Genomic DNA, 19,694 nt, shown 5'->3' with positions numbered 1-19,694 from the left:
TATGAAGGGTCATGTCCCTTGGGTAGACTGACATGAATATATATGAGGCTGTGTAACGAATAAAATATATACAAATAATGTAAAATAATGTAAACAATAATAATCATAAATAATAATTAGTTAAGCTAGTAATGAGGATGAAGAGGCATGTCTAATAGGACATGACTCTTCGTGAAGAGACACTTGCGTGGTATATAAGCAAGCCTCTCGTTCTTCTTTGTAAATATACATTCTTATTCTTATTATCATTCTTATTCATATATTTAATATATAATATTTGTATCTTCATGGATATCTTTGTATTCCAAGCCTTTTGGAGTAATTAATTTGTAGAAGGAACTTTGTTCGCTTCATTTGGTATCAGAGGAGTTCAGTCCTTTAGGTTGCTTAACCGGTGCACAGAGCTCGATCCAGGTCCTTGGCTATTGAAATTCGTCAACTGTGTTGCCGTACAATAAGCATTTTGCTTAGAATTTGGGAGTTTCTCCTTTTCTCCGTTTTTCTAGGCCTTTGGCCATTAAAATTAAAATTAAAAGAAAATTCGCTAGTTGGAGGGTCTCCAATTTGCTAGTTGACCTTTGGCCATAAAAAAAAAGATTAACCAAAAAAAAATATAAGTAAATAAATTAAAAAAGAAGAAGAAGAAAAAGTAAAATAAAATAAAATAAAAGAACATAAAAAATTAAATTATATATAAAGAGAAAAAAAATAAAAATAAAAGTAAAATCACCTGTTAAAAGCCCGTGGTTTTAGAAACAACCCATGGTAATTGCCCATGGTATTTTAAAAGTAAAAAAAAAACAAAAGGGTTACAAAATCTCATACCAAGTGATATTTAAAACTTTTTACTTGGAGAAGCCCGTGGTTTTAGAAACAACCCATGGTAATTGCCCATGGTATTTTAAAAGTAAAAGAAAAAAACAAAAGGGATACAAAATCTCTTTACAAGAAAGGTAAGTTTTACTTTTTACTTAAAAATTTTGGTGAACATCGTGACCTTGTCATATGAAAAGACGTGACCTTTATATTTATTAAGTGTGGTGACATCATAAAAGTTTATATTAAGTGTGACTTTTATATTAAGTGTGGTGACATCATAAAAATTTATAATATTAAAAAATAAATAAATTAATATAGTATTTTAAAAGTAAAAGAAAAAAACAAAAGGGATACAAAATCTCTTTACATGAAAGGTAAGTTTTACTTTTTACTTAAAAAGTTTGGTGAACATTGTGACCTTGTCATATGAAAAGACGTGACCTTTATATTTATTAAGTGTGGTGACATCATAAAAGTTTATAATATATTAAGTGTGACTTTTATATTAAGTGTGGTGACATCATAAAAATTTATAATATTAAAAAATAAATAAATTAATATACAAAGTCCAAATTCAAAAGTCGAGAAGTGTCACATTCAAGTCAAAGAGAGGTAAAACAAGGAATCACAATACTTAAGCGACAATATGCTGAATTTGTGAATATGACAACTCAAGAAGACAAGTCAGTTGAAGAAACAACAAATTGATGTTCCAGATAATAGTGATGTATCCTCAATCCAGTCTTATGCTAACAAGTCGTTACAAAATTCCAGTGATCAGAATACTATACAGAAGATTAATTTGGGATGGTTTGATCCCTTCTCAGTGCGACAATTTTGTTTGCCACTAAGAAGATCATATCAACTTGTATCGACGAAGATGACTGTTCTGAGACAGAAAGACTTTCGAAGCAGAAAAAGAGATCAAGCCTTTTTCATCGACAAGCTTTGACGACAAAGCTTTGGAGGAAGAAGGCAATGTAATGAATAAAATATATATAAATAATGTAAAATAATGTAAACAATAATAATCATAAATAATAATTAGTTAAGCTTGTAATTAGGTTGAAGAGGCATGTCTAATAGGACATGACTCTTCGTGAAGAGACACTTGCGTGGTATATAAGCAAGCCTCTCATTCTCATTTGTAAATATACATTCTTATTCTTATTATCATTCTTATTCATATATTTAATATATAATATTTGTATCCTCATGGATATCTTTGTATTCCAAGTCTTTTGGAGTAATTAATTTGTAGAAAGAACTTTGTTCGCTTCAGGCCGACATGAATTTTTGGAGGGAAACATAATTTTAAATTTTCTTTTGAAAACATTTAAATATATTTTCCACTTGATTTGAAGATTACTTGCCCAAGTAGGGTTGATACATCAAATAATAATGAGAGAGTGCCATGCCGATTTGAATATATCAATAATAAATTTTATTTTATCTAATTTGAATTCATCTTTGGGGCAACATGGGCTTCTTTTGGGATAGATGGATTTCTCATGGGAAATTCATCCCATAGCTGCCCCAAATTTCAACATGATGGTCATGAGATCAAGAAGGGATTTCAAGTTTCCTTTACAAGGATGCATAATTTGGAGTGGAGAGCACTTTCGGGACAATGGATTAAGTTATTAGGTCTCTTGGCTGAGTTGGGCCCCTTTGATGAGCTTGATATGAAGAAAGATCATATAGAGATAGGCTACGACGACCCACTTGGTTGGGTGATGTGCATAGGGATGATGCTCTAGAGATGCAACATCTTGCTATTTGCTTGTTGGCTCATATTGCTAGCTCCATAGTAGGGAGGAATTGGTCCACATATAGCTTCATCCACTATATCAAGAGGACTAGAATTACCTTCAGGTGAGCAAGGAAGCTAGTTCAAGTGCATAATGCCCTATGTTTTGTGCTTAGGAATACACCAAATTATTGAAGGTAACCCACGACATGATAGGATGTGGCTTCAGAGGAGGATGGATGAGATGAGGTGCAACACAGTTTGGTTGTTGTGTCATTGATTTCTCATGAGAGTGACTCCAATTTAGGTAGTGACACTCCTATAAATGGTCCCGATGACTCCATATGACAAATAGTAGTAGAGGTGTAGTGAATGGCATTGATTCCTTGATGCTCATTTTATTTTGATTTATTTTAGCTAATTTTCACTGCCCGTTGTTAATATTCAGTTTTTTGCTTGAGATATTGATGTTCAAATCTTCAATTCTTTATTATTTACTTTTTAATAATATAATATGGCAATATTTATTTAGTACTATATAGAATCTAAATCAATGTATTTCATTTTGTCAGAAGTTATAAGTTTGAAATTTTGATGTGGATGTATCATTGATTGAATGCAAAACATCAAATACATGTTGATTGATATATCATGTTTGTATCATTTATAAATCTGAATTCACAACATCGAATTTTTATTGCAGAACTCGAGTTAGTCTTAAGATGTTGCATTTATCATTCTATGGTTTCATATGTTTCAAATTATTATTATTTTTATAATTTCAAAGATGGGGCGATTTATGTTAGATAATAGAGACACAATGCTCCCAAAAATTTGTGGGGTGTTGCCACACATCCTTTTAGTGCCTTTCCCCTATTGTGCCCCTACATCCTAGGGACTTGGTGAAACATGTTTTTTTTGTAAGTTGAAGGTCCTTTTGTTCTAAAAATAAGTCATTCGAAATCTAGAAAAGAAATTTGTATTGGAAGTAGTGGGTTAAAAGAGTCATATATTATTTTTTTTAATTTAAGGGGGCCTTCATAGATCCTATCATTATTTTCGAAGTCTTGATTTTATTTCTCCGATTGCTGTCTTCATTTATCATCATAATTGGTGTATTGATTTCTCATTATTATATTAGTGGTCTTCAATGTTGTGTAAAGTGATATTTAATGCTAAATCTGGTAATTACCAATGGGCATTGATTCATTTACAAGGTTGGAGTACTAAAAACCGTTCACTATGGTTCCCTTTCTGTTGTGGTCTACCTTGCATGACTATCATTTTTCAATGAAGCGATGAGGTTGGGTGCATCTCGAATGACTTGGCAATATGTGTAATGTGTTGTAGGCTCCTACCTCGTGGCAGTTTCACTATAGCAACTTTCAAATAAAAGTCTTGTAACTAAATTGTCCAAATTCAATAATCACAATCATAACTATCAATTTGACACTAGCGCTTTTGCTTTCTTATAATTTTAATTATAGAAGTTAGCATCCACTTTAATTTTCATTTGCTGTTATTCAGAATGTTATTAATAATTAAAATTGCCTTGATTTTTCAATGATGTTCAATTTGATTTCATTTATGCCAATCAAATACTATATTCTGAAGGGATTATAGAACCCAAAGGGCCCTTAAGGTTTGAAAGTCAACCTAAATATCTTGTGGAGGTTGTGTAGAGCTATTATCCGACATGGTTAGGTACTAGTTCGTGTGTATGTATGTACAAAGACACGAGTTTGGGTTTGTATCAAATAATAGAGACAATAGAGTACATTCTATATATGAGTCATTCTATATTATTTACAATTATTTGTGTATATTACATTGATCTTTGTACCTTGTAAGTCTATAATGGTCAATAGTGTAGGTTGTTTGTGCAAGTTTTAAATCTGTTCAAGTGAAGGAATGCATACAAATTCTTAAGAAAAACTAAAGTAAACAATGGCATAGACCATTGGTACACAAAGATTTAGCATGAAAACACTTAACTGGGAAAGAACTGCGTCCTTTCTTCTTCAATGTATTAACTTAATTGTTCACAATACAACATTTAGGTAGTCAACATCCAAAACCTTGTTGAAACATGTAACTAGGTTCAGTCTTCATAAATATGAAATGTACTCTTGATTCTTGTATATTGTAAAAAGAAAGAAAATTATTATTATTTTTGTAGCATAGGTTTCGTGCTCAAGGTCAATTTTATTTATAGGTCAAGCACCCATTGAGTGCTTCTAGGGTTTGTCATAGAGTCAAGAAGTCAATTGAGTCATTATCATCTATGAAAGACCCCATTGGGCATCTTGTGAAAAGTATTTATGTAAGTCAAAGAAGTGTCAAAAGAATCCCTCCAAGACAAGTCGGCCTCATAGGGGTTATTCGACCTCCGCAAGAAGCATATATATATACAAGCTGTTCGATCTCATTGATAGGGCACGAAGGAAGTTTGTTGAAGCTCAAAGAAGGTAAGGAACACCTAGCAAAGACAAGGAGAGCTAAAGGAAGAAGGAAGCGAAGTTTTAGAAAACTATTTTTGGGCCATCATCCTTCACACGTGCGAAATTAGGGCATCGAACATGTTGCAATAAGAATAGAAATTGTAGTCACCATTAGGAGCCGGAGTTTGGGACTCAACATAATCAGTTTGAAGGCCGAGTTGCTAAGGAGAAAGGAGATCCTCCAACGAAGAAGAAAAGAGACCTATTATACCATATTTCCCTCACACGTGCAAGCTAGGGGTTTTGTCATAAGGGCCGAAATTGCAGTCAGAGTTGCAGGTTCGAGATTTTTGGTCAAAGGAGAAAGTTGCAGCGACTAGAAGGCAAGTTTGACTTGGGTTGACTTTGTGAGAAGCAAGTTCATCAAGAAAAGGTTTGACTTGGGGTTGGAGGAGGTTTTGTCAAGGGTCATAGGTCTTGGAATTCGTCATTTGAAGATACTATAAGAGAAGAATTCTTGTGCGTTTTCCTCTCAAGAGGAGAGGTTTTGGCTGTGGCTAGTAGCCTACTTTTTGTGTCCTCTTGTCTCATTGATCATCATTGTTTGATAGCTGTTTGATGATAAAAACACAATAATAATCAAGTGAAAGAAGAAGCTAATATCAAGTACATCAAATTAAGTAAAAGAACATCACAAGTAGTTACGAAAGTAAGAGAAATCATCTAATCTAGCTGCCCCTTGATTTCTCAACATGGAATCAAAGCTAAGGTGACAACAACAAGAAAAGGCATCTTGAAGATCACTACATTGAAGAAGGATAATAAGGACCAAGCATAAGGAGAGCATCAAGGAAAACAAAAGGCGTCAAGGAGGACTATCCATCATATCACAAGGACACATCATTACAACTCTTGGAAGAAGAAGAAAACCTCAAAGACCCTACCTCCATTTAAAGAAGGACTCTACACTTGAAGCATTCTTGGGAAGCTTACACATTCTACAATCATCAAGGAAGCGAGAAAGAGCACTTCATCATCACCAAAGGAGTCAAAGTGATCTCCCTCACATTGAAGAAAGGATCACTATCTTGAAAAGAATCGTCATTAAGAAGGCATCTTCAATTGTCAACATCAAAGGAGTAGTGGAAGTCAACATCATCAAGAAGGCATCAAGTTGAAGATATCATCATCAAAGAAGCATCTTCACTTGACAAGTAAGTATTCTATATTTTATGTCTCAATCTACAATGACTTCTTTCTGCAAGGAGAACAACAAACTTGTTGGGTCATTGAATTACCTTGCATGGAAGAAGAGAATTGATTTGATCCTCATAGAAAATGAAGTTAGTGAATATGTCACGAGATCAATCACTAAACCTCCTCAAGAGCAATCTCAAGCACTATCAAAGTACATGAAAGGAGAGATAAGGGCTCAAAGAATCCTTATTGAGTCAATCAAGGATTCTCTCATCCCTTATGTAGCAAAGTTGAAGACAATGAAAAAGATCTATGAAAAACTGGTAGAATTGTTCTCCATAAGTACTGCAGGAGAAATTATATCATTAAGAACTGAACTATATAAGATGAAGGTTTCAAAGGAAGAAGGGGTAGCTTCATACCCAATGAGGGTATCTCAAATTAGAGATCAACTACAAGAGCTCGGAGAACTAATGTCTGATCGTGAAATGACCACCATTGTGTTCAATGCTCTACCTGATGAATGGGGCAACTCTGTATCAAGCATCTATGGGAAGAAGGAAATCACTCCATTCAACGATCTGTGGTCATTATGCAAGATTGAAGAAACTAGATTAAAGGCAAAGAACGATGTTGGATCAAATGAACAAACTCAAGCATATGCAACAATGGCAAGGAAGAAAGGGAAATTTGGAAAGTTTGAGCCTCAAAATAAGTTTCAAAAGAAATTTGTTATGTCTAAAATTCAATGCTACGAGTATAATGAATATGGGCACTTCAAAAGGAATTGTCCTAAACTCAAGAATGACAACAAGAAGAGAAAGGAAGGGAATGAACCCGTCATCGAAGAAGTAGAAGAACTTGAAAAGAAGAAGTCTAAGAAGGAGGAAGTGAAAGACCATTATTATGACTAAGATAACCTCCTTCACTTAGTTCTTTTCAGCCTATAGATGGAAAGCATCTCAATTATGATAGGGTGCATCATAGATGACATCATCATAGAAGCATGGAATGATGGCCGAAGTAGAAACAATCATAGTACATGACAAAAATAAAGTAGCTATGGCATCCTCATTAGAAGCATAGAAGGACAACCAAAGTAAGCAGTTTTATGGTTGGAGAAAGTCATCTAGCAAGATAGAAGGTAAAGAGATCATCATACATCATCATCATTAGAAAGGAGCATTTGCAGAATAAGGATCATCAAGATCCTTCATTGGAATCCTTGTTAGAAGGGTTCATCATTCTTTAAAGAAGCAAGTGTCACACGGATAGTCTACATTCCACATAGTGTGGGATCCAAACTTTAGAATGATGATGGTATGATGAGAAGGATGTGTAGCATGTCAAAGTTGGTTGAAGTACTTTCATCTTCAAGCAAGGAAAGGAAGCTGCCCAAAGGAAGTCTAGATGGCCTCATGAATGAAGAGGTATGTATATATTTGGTAATAGATAGATAAAGTCATGTTGTCATATGGTTGCAGATAGAATGGGTAGAATGCTATATCTCATGAGCATAATGAAGAAAACTCTTCCTTTAGAAAGATACATGAAGGCATGTAGACAATATGCCTTTAACTCTTCTACATATTGACAAGATGAAATCAACATAATATGACCTCATGAAGAATATGTGGATGTTGGCAACTATGGTTCCTATGATGAAGGAACTATGTATAGAAGATCTTGAGGAAGCCATACGTGAAGAAGGTGAAAGAAGAGTTCATGAAAGATGTACTATAGTCACATAAGAAAAGATAAGTGATCAACATCTGATAACAAAAAGGATTAACTAGACATCTCCATGGAGAAGGTATGAAGACCTTGATGTATATATCGAAGAAAGAGAACCTTGGTAACGAATGTATTGGAGATGGATTCATACATGTGCAGGATGTTGATGCTACTAGAAACTGATGTCATGACGAAAGACCATCATAAAGAGGTAACTTTGATTTAATATTCGCTTTTGATTTTTGAAAATATCTGGTTGGGTTGAAGATCGTGAAAGAAACATGACTTGGAAGAGGTAGCTATATGAAGGATAGCCAAATATGGACGAAGAAGGTCACTTCTCGATAAAGAGAAGGATGGCATGACTATTGGTTCAACACTATGCTTCGTTGAAGGGAGGTGATGAAGAAGATGACCGATGCCCTACGAAGAAGTTCTAGAAGAAGGCTCCATGATGAAGAAGCTGAAGTTCATGACATCATGCCAAAAAGAGGAGCCCTACAAGAAACTAATAGTACCATGGTCTCCACCAAAGAGCAGATAACTGCGGTTAGAAACAAGTCCCTGGTTAAGAGGGAGCTTGGGTACATTCCTTTTATAGGAATGGGTAGATCCTCCCTAGTTGAGAGGGAGAGGTAGACACATCATTGTTTTCTTCATGTTGTGAAGAAAGAATGGAGGATTGGGTAAGCATCTGAATTCTGATACTCTTTGAGGATGAGGTAGGGCATCCAATAGGTAAGAGTAGTCGAAGAGGAAATTCCTTGAGGATGTGTTAAACCAAGACATGAATAATCCTAAAAAGACATACCTTGTGAACATCCGAATGGGATATGTGCCTTAAGAGACAATGATGATGGTGTTTATAAGTCATTCTCTCACTATCATTGAGCTCTAATCTTGTGGAGAGATAGAGCTATTAGTCAAGGCCTTGCTATGTGACAATGTTGGTTGATATGATGAGATGCACTGACATAAGCTGATAAGATAACTTATAAGATGGCTTGCCAATCCGACTCTTCTTATGAATTCTTCAGTATGAGAATGTCCAAGTACCTTGTATGTATTATGAATACCTCCATAGTTAAGAGGGAGTGTTGAAATAGGTAACTAGGTTCAGTCTTCATAAATATGAAATGTACTCATGATTCTTGTATATTGTAAAAAGAAAGAAAATTGTTATTATTTTTGTAGCACGAGTTTCATGCTCAAGGTCAATTTTATTTATAGGTCAAGCACCCATTGAGTGCTTCTAGGGTTTGTCATAGAGTCAAGTCAATTGAGTCATTGGCATATATGAAAGACCCCATTGGGCATCTTGTAAAAAGTATTTATGCAAGTCAAAGAAGTGTCAAAAGACTCCCTCCAAGAGAATTCGACTTAAGCAATGGACAAGTTGGCCTCATAAGGGCTATTCGACCTCCACAAGAAGCATATATATACAAGGTGTTCGACCTCATTGATAGGGCATGCAGGAAGTTCGTTGAAGCTCAAGGAAGGCAAGGAACACCTAGCAAAGACAAGGAGAACTAAAGGAAGAAGGAAGCGAAGTTCTAGAAGATTGTTTTCGGGCCATCATCCTTCACATGTGCGAAACTAAGGCATTGAACGTGTTGCAGAAGAACATAAATTGCGGTCACCATTAGGAGTCGGAGTTTGGGACTCAAAATAATCAATTTGAAGGCCAAGTTGCTAAGGAGAAAGGAGATCCTCCAACGAAGAAGAAAAGAGACCTATTCTACGATATTTCCCTCACACATGCAAACTAGGGTTTCTGTCATAAGGGACGAAATTGTAGGTTCGATATTTTTGGTCAAAGGAGAAAGTTGTAACAACTAGAAGGCAAGTTTGACTCGGGTTGACTTTGTGAGAAGCAAGTTCATCAAGAAGAGGTTTGACTTGGTCTTGGAGGAGTCTTTGTCAAGGGTCATAGGTCTTGGAATTCGTCATTTGAAGATTCTATAAGAAGAGAAGAATTCTTGTGGGTTTTCCTCTCAAGAGGAGAGGTTTTGGCCTTGGCTAGCAACCTACATTTTGTGTCCTCTTGTCTCATTGATCTTCATTGTTTGGTAGTTGTTTGATGATAAAGAACACAATAATAATCAAGTGAAAGAAGAAGCTAATAACAAGTACATCAAATTAAGTAAAAGAACATCACAAGCAGTTATCAAAGCAAGAGAAATTATTTAATCTAGCTGCCCCTTGATTTCTCAACAAACCCTAATATGCTAATCCGAATTAGATTACAACCCTAATCCACTAACTTGGATTAGGTTACAACTCTAATTCCTAAATTGCGTTCAAATTACAAGGGGTTGGAAACCATTGTGGACCCAAAAACACAAAAGGCAAAAAGAAAACCCAATTTTTTTTGTGGGGGACATTGCCTTGAACCCCAACTAACACTCGTGGATGAGTGCGGAATCCACATGTTGTACCTAACACCTTGTGGGTGATGCATAGTCCCCAACCATTCAGGCCTTCCAAGAAAGATAAAATTTTATTTTTTGATTATTGAGGGTGCTCGCAATGCAGAGTTGTTGACCTTTATAACTCTAGTTGAGTATAGTGGTGGGACCATGTTAGGAATAATAGTTATTTGACATGGTCATGGCTAGTCACATTGATGTAGTGGTCGCTTGAGAGCTTATTTGTGTGGCCAAGGTGCGTTGAGGTCCTAGGTAATGGGTTCTAGATATGTTGGCATGCCTTGGAGAGGAATCATGTGTGATGTCGTAATGTGTAAGAGGTGTAGGAGAATATGCGATTTGTAAGAGGTTTACAGAATATGTCATCAATGAGAATGCCATGAACACTTGGAATGGAGAATCCCACCAAAGTTAGAAAATTGTTGGAGGGCCCAGACTCTAGGGACTTGTGGGTTGTATAAATACTTGTATTTGTATCCCTATTGGGTGGAAATTAATCTAATGGAATAGTGTATTAAGTTTACTCTCACTTCTCCTTATGCTATGCTATAATTTGAGTATCATCACATCAATATTCCATACATTTTATATATTGTTGGACTAATCTTTGTGCCCTTGAGGGATGTAGCTGTTATATAGTGTATGCCTTGTGTGCCTTTCAAGTTTAGGAGACTATGTAGGCCCATAGGGATTATACTATGTAGACCTTCTATATTCGTAAGTCTGATTAAATAGATCGGTGATCTTGACAATGGTATTGTAGCATTGTGTATATATATATATATATATATATATATATATATATATATATATATATATATATATATATATATATATAGGTTTGTGTAAGATACTTGACATGCCTGATACTCAATGGATGTAAATCATTATATTAAATGTAGTTTTCATTCGAATAAGGTCATATTGATGCGTTATGAACCCACAAGAATTATGCAATGACAGTCCACAAGGTTAGGGCTTAAAATGCTCGCTGGTTTGGGCCTATGTGAAATAATTGTCAGTATACTACTAAATGCATGTAAGTCATTATGTGTTTAAGATTTGTTCCTCTTGTTGCCTACCTTCAATAAATGTAGGTTCGTAAGGCTCACACCTTGCATTTTTGTAAGGCTCATGTCTTGTAGGTTTGTCGAGTATTGTGGGTATCTCTTACATGAGCTTGCTAGGCTCACATGGATTATGAATTCAGACTCCTAGAGTGAGTTTGCAAGAAGAAAAAGGTGAGGCTGTAGGAAAGAATGGACACATAAACAGAGAGAGAGAGAGAGAGAGAGAGAGTTACATATGTAGATATTAGATATAGTATATATACATATAAATGTAAATGTACATACTACATATATAATACGGCCCCCTCATTAATGCCTACATGCCTGGCTCCCTTCCTAACTCTGGTGTGTGCACACTTTTTGAACCCTTTGATCAGTTGTGAATATCTAAAATTGTATCTCACATGCTATGTATTTACTATTCTTAAAAATTGAAAGGGCTGAATCTATAAAAAGAGTGGATAGATCAAATAGCTCTAAAAGTTGATGTAGGTGTATTTTTCTAATTTTATTAGTCCAAAAATTATAGATTCTCGAAATAACATTATAATAGCAAAAATTATTCAGAAAAACCTTAGATACTTATAAAAATGAAAGCATCTGCCTCCTCCCTAAACAATCAATCGTTGACACCATCCTTGACGTGTCCTCCAACTAATCATGTCTTTCATCATAGTTTACTGCTCTAAACCAACTTTGCAGCTCCTCATACTCAACTGCCACCAAATAAATACCCTAGATTATAATGGTAATTGGTTGCCATGAATTCATACTAGAGTGTTTGTACATGTGCATACACATTTATTAAATCTGCACATCTTGGTACTTCGTAATAGTGGATTCGCTTGACCAAAGGATGTGATTACTTGTTTTATTCTATCCAAAGAGTGAGCTTAGCTGTGTAGTTGAATAATGAGGTAACTAATTGATTTACAAAGCTATTTGCAGAGACATTTTAATTTATGGTCTAGTTTGGGCCAATATTAGGTTGGTCTAATATTGGGATTTCCTTTACTGATGGGATTTCATTCCACATTAACACTCTCCTCCTTTCGCGGATGTCTTTCTCCCTTATAAATGTATACCCTGCATTGCCTTGCATATAGATTGAAGTGTTAATGATCAGGTTTATGGTTATTTGTAGGTCTACAAGGATTTTTTGGCACACATTGGAGCTCCTTGATGATCTACAGGTTTTCCTGACTAATGAATATATGTTGGGGTTTGATTGGGCTGAAGCATGTGTCAACCCTTTTGGATGATGTGTTTCAACATTCCTTAGTTGGGAGACTTTCAAACAGATTAATAAGTTCAATGTTTTAATCATGTAAAGCATGAACAAGGTGTATTATTTCTTAGTTATTCTAGTTTCATATCTGTCTTGTCATGGAAGTCAATCCCCATAAAATAATACCATTAATGAATTTTCAGTTGCTTCTCTTGAGACTTCTATCATCTTTTATGTCAGAGCTACTTTTCTTAATCAAGCTTTGATTAATGCTGCTTATTGGATTTTTATGTTGTTTTCTGCAAAATAATGTTTTTGCTGGTCCTTTTCTGCAAATTTTGTTTTGATCAAATTAATCAATTCTTTGTTACTCCTATGCAAGTATCTGAGGAATTTTCAGAGTTTTTTTATATGTCGGGGCTTGAGATATTGAGACATTAATAGTAGTATTTCCATGAATCGTAGTAATGCATATTAATAATGTATTCACTCAGCAAGCCACATTCCTATTAGTTGGCACACTAGTCACTATTGACGTTCGTTATGCAGCTGCTTGTTTTTAATATTCAGGAAAATATATTGATCAATGTAGGCTGACTTTTTGTCCAAATCATTGCTATTTGTAATTTTGGTACAGTTTCATAATCCTAATTATCAGTTTCATTAACACTAATTCCTTTTTTCCCCAGAGAAAAAGATTGTAATTCATAGTATAACTGATAATTACATTCCTTGCGTGCTTATAGGACTAGACATTGATCAAACAGTCCTTCAGGACTCCAAGAAAGGACTCTACATACCCTTTCTTTAAACTACAAAAGTAAAATATGTTCTTTGAAGAAGTTCAGTTCAGTATTTTGGACTTTATACAGATTCAACAAAATAAAAGATTAATGCTTCTTTACTGCATGCATCATATTAGATCAATATCACTGGCGTCTGCATATATCAGGTGAATTGTTGAGATGATACGTTAAGGACCCCATTTAAATATTTTTTGTAATCCAGAGCTGGAGGCTCGGATATGTTTCCTTTCCTTTGAGAGACCATCTGCTTCCATATAAGAGATACTTTGAAACAATCATGAAATCAATTTGAGCTGAACAGCTAGTTGCCTGAGAGTAACGATTTGTATCAAATATTCTCCTTTCATCCAGTTGATGACAAGAAGTGAATCCCTGTATACCTGTAATGAATCAATTCCTTCTTTTCATCTGCCAACTTCAGCAGACATCTCAATGCCATTAACTCCGCTGAATTATTAGTACCTGAACTTAGGCCACCCTTAAATTTGAAAAATGATTATCTGAACAAAACAGGATTCTGCCAGCAGTAAGGCCTTTGCTGGGCTACATCAAAGGAACCCCAGGGATATAATTTGTCTATCATCATTTCCCCAATTAGCCTAGGGTTTCTTTCCTTTACCTCTGTCATGCAACCTTGGAATAAACCATAAATCTGTGAGAATGCTCGGAAGGCTGGTTTTCATTGATCATTGAATAGTATTTCATTGTGGCATATCCAAAATTCAAATACCGCAGAGAATTATATAAGGAAATCCCTGTAAAGCTTCAGTTCAAGGACTGTTCTAGAGTTTGGCGTTCCATACATTACAGTTCCTGTGATTTTTTTTTGCACCCTTCCAAATTGTTGTGCATATGGACAATGGATCATTGGATGACTGATGTTTTCCTCTGCTTCTCTAGCATATGCTTGATCCATCTTTGCCCCTTTTATGTAGCATATGTCAAAACTCTGTTTTGAAAGTCCAACCATAAAAGATACTCATTTCTTTGGAGCATTTATTTCCCAAATTTAGAACACCATGAGATCTCAGCTTGGCCTTCATTGTCTATCATAACCTTGTATCCTTGTCTTGCAAAGTAACCTCCACCGGCCTTATCTTAAGCCCGAGCTAACGAGTTTATCTCTTCATTCAGTCTTTATATGACCCTTCCCATTTTATTTCCCTGTTCCCTACCAGGTCCAAGGATTGAGTTGTTTTCAACCCTTTTGACCAGAGTGGTAAAAACAATTCTCTGTTTGATTAAAATAAAAAATACCTTGACATGCAAATGTTCTAGTTCATCATCTGGAAGTTAAATTGCATTCCCATAACCCAAAATAGAGTAAGTTCCCAGCCTTGGTTTCCCTTCCATACCTTTAATGCCAAATTGTCTCTAATTATAGGAAACGCCAAAACTAAGGCCTTCCTCTGATTTCACACCTTCTTAATGCTCTTCCCAGGGTTTCTGATACAATCTAACAGAGAACTTGAGGCTATATATTTTTACTTAGTTACTTTCCTCCACAAACTATCCTTTGTCAACACAGTACACAAACTTTTAGCAGCTAGTGTTTTTGTTAATTTTGAGTTAACATGTTCTTTGCTTAGGACAGTTACTTCAATGATCCCTCTTAGCCCAATTCACATTTTCATTGCAATCACATAAACCATTATTATATTGACAGTAACTGAAGAAATAACATAAACCATAAACGCAGAGGACAAGCCAAGACGAGAACACAAAAATTGGCTCAAGCCACAGAAAAACCCCAAGATGGGGAAAACCCTTTATCAAATCTTCTTAATATTAATATGAAATGTTCAGCAGAGAGAGAGAGAGTACAATGATTTAGAGTTAAAATGACTTTTGCCAATTTGAAGGTCCGGTATCACTGCTCTTAGACCTGTAATTTGGGCACTCTGTCCACAGAGGTCAAATTGTATTACTGTAGAAGATTGGTCTGGTTAGGGCAACTGCTGTCTAATTCAACTGGTCCAAAATTCCTCCTTTCTACTGCGGCCTTCCTTATCCTACATGATGGTGCCCTTCGCTGGCTCTAGGAGCTGGTCTATGACCACATTAAGGCCAACGTTCACTTTATCTATGCAGCTCTTGGTTAGGGCTTCTGTAGCATGCTGCTCCAGCCCTTCTTCAACACTTGTAGACCTTCAAACAGTGCAGCCTGCTCTCCAAACAAAGGCTCTCTTACTCGCTGCTGTTCTGGCCTCTTTATAGGCGTCTCCAAGCCACCTCCAACAGCCACCTGTTCACTAACGTTTTAGGTCTGTGGCCTACTACAGCACCTCGGTCCCCTGAACAGGTGATTCTAGGCCTGTGGCCTACCTGTAAGTGAATCTCCTAGCTGCAGCCTACATGCAGAGATAAATCCCACACAAAACAAGCCACAACCCATACACAAATCTGCCCTTAACCATAGTGCAACTTTGCTCCTAAACTTGGACCTGTTGAGACAAAACAATAACCAAAACAATCTCAACCACACAAAAATTCGTCCTCCTTAAGCTTCGCTGCCTCATAGATATATTTGTCAAGGAATAATGCACATGGGATGTCACAAATGAGGTTGGAGGACACCTGTTAATTTTAGGTATGTTCTATGCTTAGAGCAATTTATTTCAATTTTCACAGTGAGCATTAAAGTAAACTGCAGATAGAACATAAACATAAATCGTAGAAGACAAGCGAAGACAAGAGGACACAAGATGTGGCGCTAGCCAGGGACAAACCCCAATGTGGGGAAACCCTTGATCAATTCTTCTTATATGTTCTTCAATAGTTCAGCAGAGAGAGAGAGATAGTATGTTTACAACAGAAGTCAACACTTTGACTTATCGAGATAAGAGCATAGATCATCTCTAAGAAGATGATACATGAGATCAGTGGAAGACATGCTGCTTCAACTGATTCTCCAAGGTGACTCCTTCACCTATCGTTGTGCTGCATTTCGTCATCATGCTGCACCTCACCGTGCTGCACCATGCTGCACCCATCATCACTATGTTGCATCTCATCACGCTTCATTAATCATGACTGTACCCATCACTGTACTGCATTATGTGCCATTGCTGCACCATGTTGCCATACTGACCTATGTGCTGGCTGCACCTTGCTTGCTTGTTGTCCTTAGCATGCTTGTTGTCCTTAGTATGCTTGTTGTTGCGTGCTAGCTGTACCAATACATGCTTGCTGCACTAAGTATCATGTTATTGTCCCAATATTAGTTTGTTGTCCCTTGCGTGCTTGCTGTAACATTGCATGCTTGGTGTACTTGCTGCTAAGTACCATACAATGGTCCCAATGTTAGTTAGCTGTCCCTTGCATGCTGCTTTCCTTCGGAGACAGACGCTCCAACAGTTCCCGACAATTCCGGCAGTTCTCGGTAGTTCCGGCAATTCCCGACAGTTCCGGCTTTTGCTCTCTGCGTCAACTTTCCTGACAGTTCCGGCAATTTCTGGTAGTTCCGGATTTTTCCCTCTGCATCAGCGTTCCTGGCAGTTCCGGCTTCTGCCCTCTGCATCAGCTTTCTCGACAGTTCCGGCTTCTGCCCTCTGCATCAGCTTTCCTGGCTATTCCGGCAATTGTCGACAGTTCTGGTAGTTTCGGCTTCTATCCTCTGCGTCAGCTTTCTCGACAGTTCCGGTTTTTGCCCTCTGCGTCAGCTTTCTTGGCAGTTCTGGCTGTTCCGACAGTTCCATCTTCTGCCCTTTGCGTCAACTTTCCCAGCTATTCTAACAATTCTCGACAGTTCCGACTGTTCCCAGCAGTTCTGGCGTCTACCATTTGCGTCAGCGTTCCCAACAGTTGCGGCAGTTCGGCTTCTGCCCTCTATATTAGGGCAGCATTATCCCTTAGGATCTCTCCTCCTACTAAAACCCAAAGACAAGTAGAGAGGAAGAGATCCCAAGTCTGTTGAAATGACTTGAAGGCCACCTCTATTTATACTAAAACGTTGAGCACAAGTGGGGTTTATTTGGTTGCTGGCCAACCTTGACGAATTGTCCCATAACACAAATAAATTCATATCTCCATGAATACTTATCGGAATGGGATATCTTTAGATCAATCCTACACCTCTCGATGAGAGGGATCCAAGAAAAATATCAGCTTCTATTAATAAGATGACCCACATGGAGTTTGTCCCTAGTTGCCAATTTTAACAACACTTCTATATACAAATTGGTGAGGGTCAAGAGACACGACGTTTGGGCTTTATGAGCCTACATGGAGGTGAGGTTGACCTTGACAATTTGCATATGAGTGGTCATAAATTCAAAAACACATTTCTCCTTGTCCAAATTTGATGATCTTTAGGTCGATTTTGGTCCTCTAGAAAAGAGGAATTCAATGAAATAATCATCTCCATCATATGCGCTGTCCAAAGTGGAATTTGACCCTAGTTGCCAATTTTAACACTCCTTCTCAGATAGGGAGAATTCCACTTGCCAATTTATTCATCATCATGAACCATCTTTGCATTTTGTCTCAACTCTGCTGAACACTGGTATAGATAATGAAGAAGAATTGATCGATAGTGAGTCACAAGACCTTATCACTCTCCACTGACAAATGTCAGTTCACATAACTAGGGGTCGAACTCCAATCGGACTTGATTCCAAGTGATCAAGTTGGTTGAACATCATGCATCTTAGATATAGGGATTACGACAATACATGATGCGTCCATCGGTAGTGCTATAGTCCCTAACAACTTTTCCCAACTCATTGGCCATATGAAAGGTACTTCCCATGTGTCCCAGACTACATGGGTAGGATGATGCTAGGGCAGCAGGAAAGAATAAATCACATCTTGCTCACAACCACATGTAGAGAAAGGATAAACCACATCCTACAATCACATGCCACAACCATCATAGGGAAAGGATAAACCACATCCTACGTGCATGCAACCCACTGAGAGTAGAGAAAGGATGAACCACGTCCTACATACATGCCAACCAATAATTGTAGGAAGGATCCTACACGTGGGGAAAGGATGAACCACGTCCCACCGACATGTCAATCATCAATTGTAGGGAATGAACATCTTACATGTGGGGAAAGAATGAACCGTGCCCCATTGACATGTCAACATGTGACAACCGACATATTACTATATGCATCTCTCACTTGGGTATCTGCAGGAGAAGGTGAATCACTCATCCTGCTCATATGCCATAGGAGAAGGTGAACCACTCATCCTATGCATATATCATCACAAAGCATCAAAGGGGAAGGTGAACCACTCACCTTGTAGCTCCAAGAATTACCCTAGCCCCCCCAAGAGCTCCTAGAGCTCAATGTTCAGTTGAGAGCCTCATAGTAGGGTCTTTCAACGACTCCCAGCCTCTCTCTGAAGGAATATAAATTTGACCTTACCAAGGGGCTTTGTGAGGATATTTACACATTCATCTTGTAATGGTGGAGCTAGGTTGCTCCCTGCTGTACCATATCCCAAATAAAGTGGTACCTGATGTTAATATGTTTGAAGCGGTCGTGAAACATGGTTCTCTTGAAAAGCGAATCTTCGAATGGCTTACTGAAGAGCTTTCTCAAATGGCTTTATAATAAGTCATGCATGCTGCGTTATACATTCATCATCAATGGTGCTCCCAGAGCAACAAACTTTAGTCTTTGATTTATTCATGAAATAAAGGTGGTCACCAAGAGATATAGCACTTAGATGTGTTCTTTCCATTTACCATACTGTCAGACCAACAATTCTCAGCAGTGAACTTCAAAAGGTAAGTAATCTTAATGAGCAGTTGTCCAATATATGAGGCTTAACCATAAGTTGTCTATATCCAGATTAGTAGCTTTTCCATCCTTTAAGCTTAAGAAGATATCATGAACAAACATCATAGCGCCCTCTGAATATTGGAAAAGTAACCTTGCCAAAAACATAACCATCGAACTATTTGCAACCTACAATTAATCCTTTGATCCATGTGCTAAAATCATCCAATCATAATCATGCAGCTTAGATGCAGCCTCTAAGGAAACAAAGATACGAGTTATCAGAGTCATCATACTCGGTTGTCATGACTTGCCACAGAAAAAAGACATTGAACAAAAAAATCATCAGGGATTTTATAGCTCCCTCTGAAGCCTTGCTAAGATAGCTACCAACACATCAAATTACTCAATCCATGTAGAGGAGTCTTTCTCATTCAGGCATCCATATCTATAAAACAATTCTTCATAAGATCCCGTCTCAATGT

At 37.0% G+C, this 19,694-nt stretch overlaps 1 protein-coding gene across 1 annotated transcript in view; it reads left to right on the top strand.

The window, feature by feature from the left end:
* The window catches only part of LOC149152509 (uncharacterized), a 55,299-nt gene extending 42,343 nt beyond the window's left edge, over nt 1–12,956 (top strand). The window contains exon 2 of the mRNA XM_089441115.1: nt 12,585–12,956. Within this exon, the coding sequence (XP_089297241.1) occupies nt 12,585–12,643 (59 nt within the window). The 3' untranslated portion in view covers nt 12,644–12,956. The remainder of the gene's footprint in view (nt 1–12,584) is intronic.
* Nucleotides 12,957–19,694: the final 6,738 nt, after the last annotated feature.

Source organism: Pinus tabuliformis, chromosome 9 (assembly GCF_031772625.1).
Source record: "Pinus tabuliformis cultivar Carrire ecotype Pingquan chromosome 9, CPIR1, whole genome shotgun sequence".
NCBI lineage: Eukaryota > Viridiplantae > Streptophyta > Pinopsida > Pinales > Pinaceae > Pinus > Pinus tabuliformis.
The sequence above is the reverse complement of the archived record's forward strand: the minus strand, read 5'-3'. Positions and strand labels throughout refer to the sequence as shown.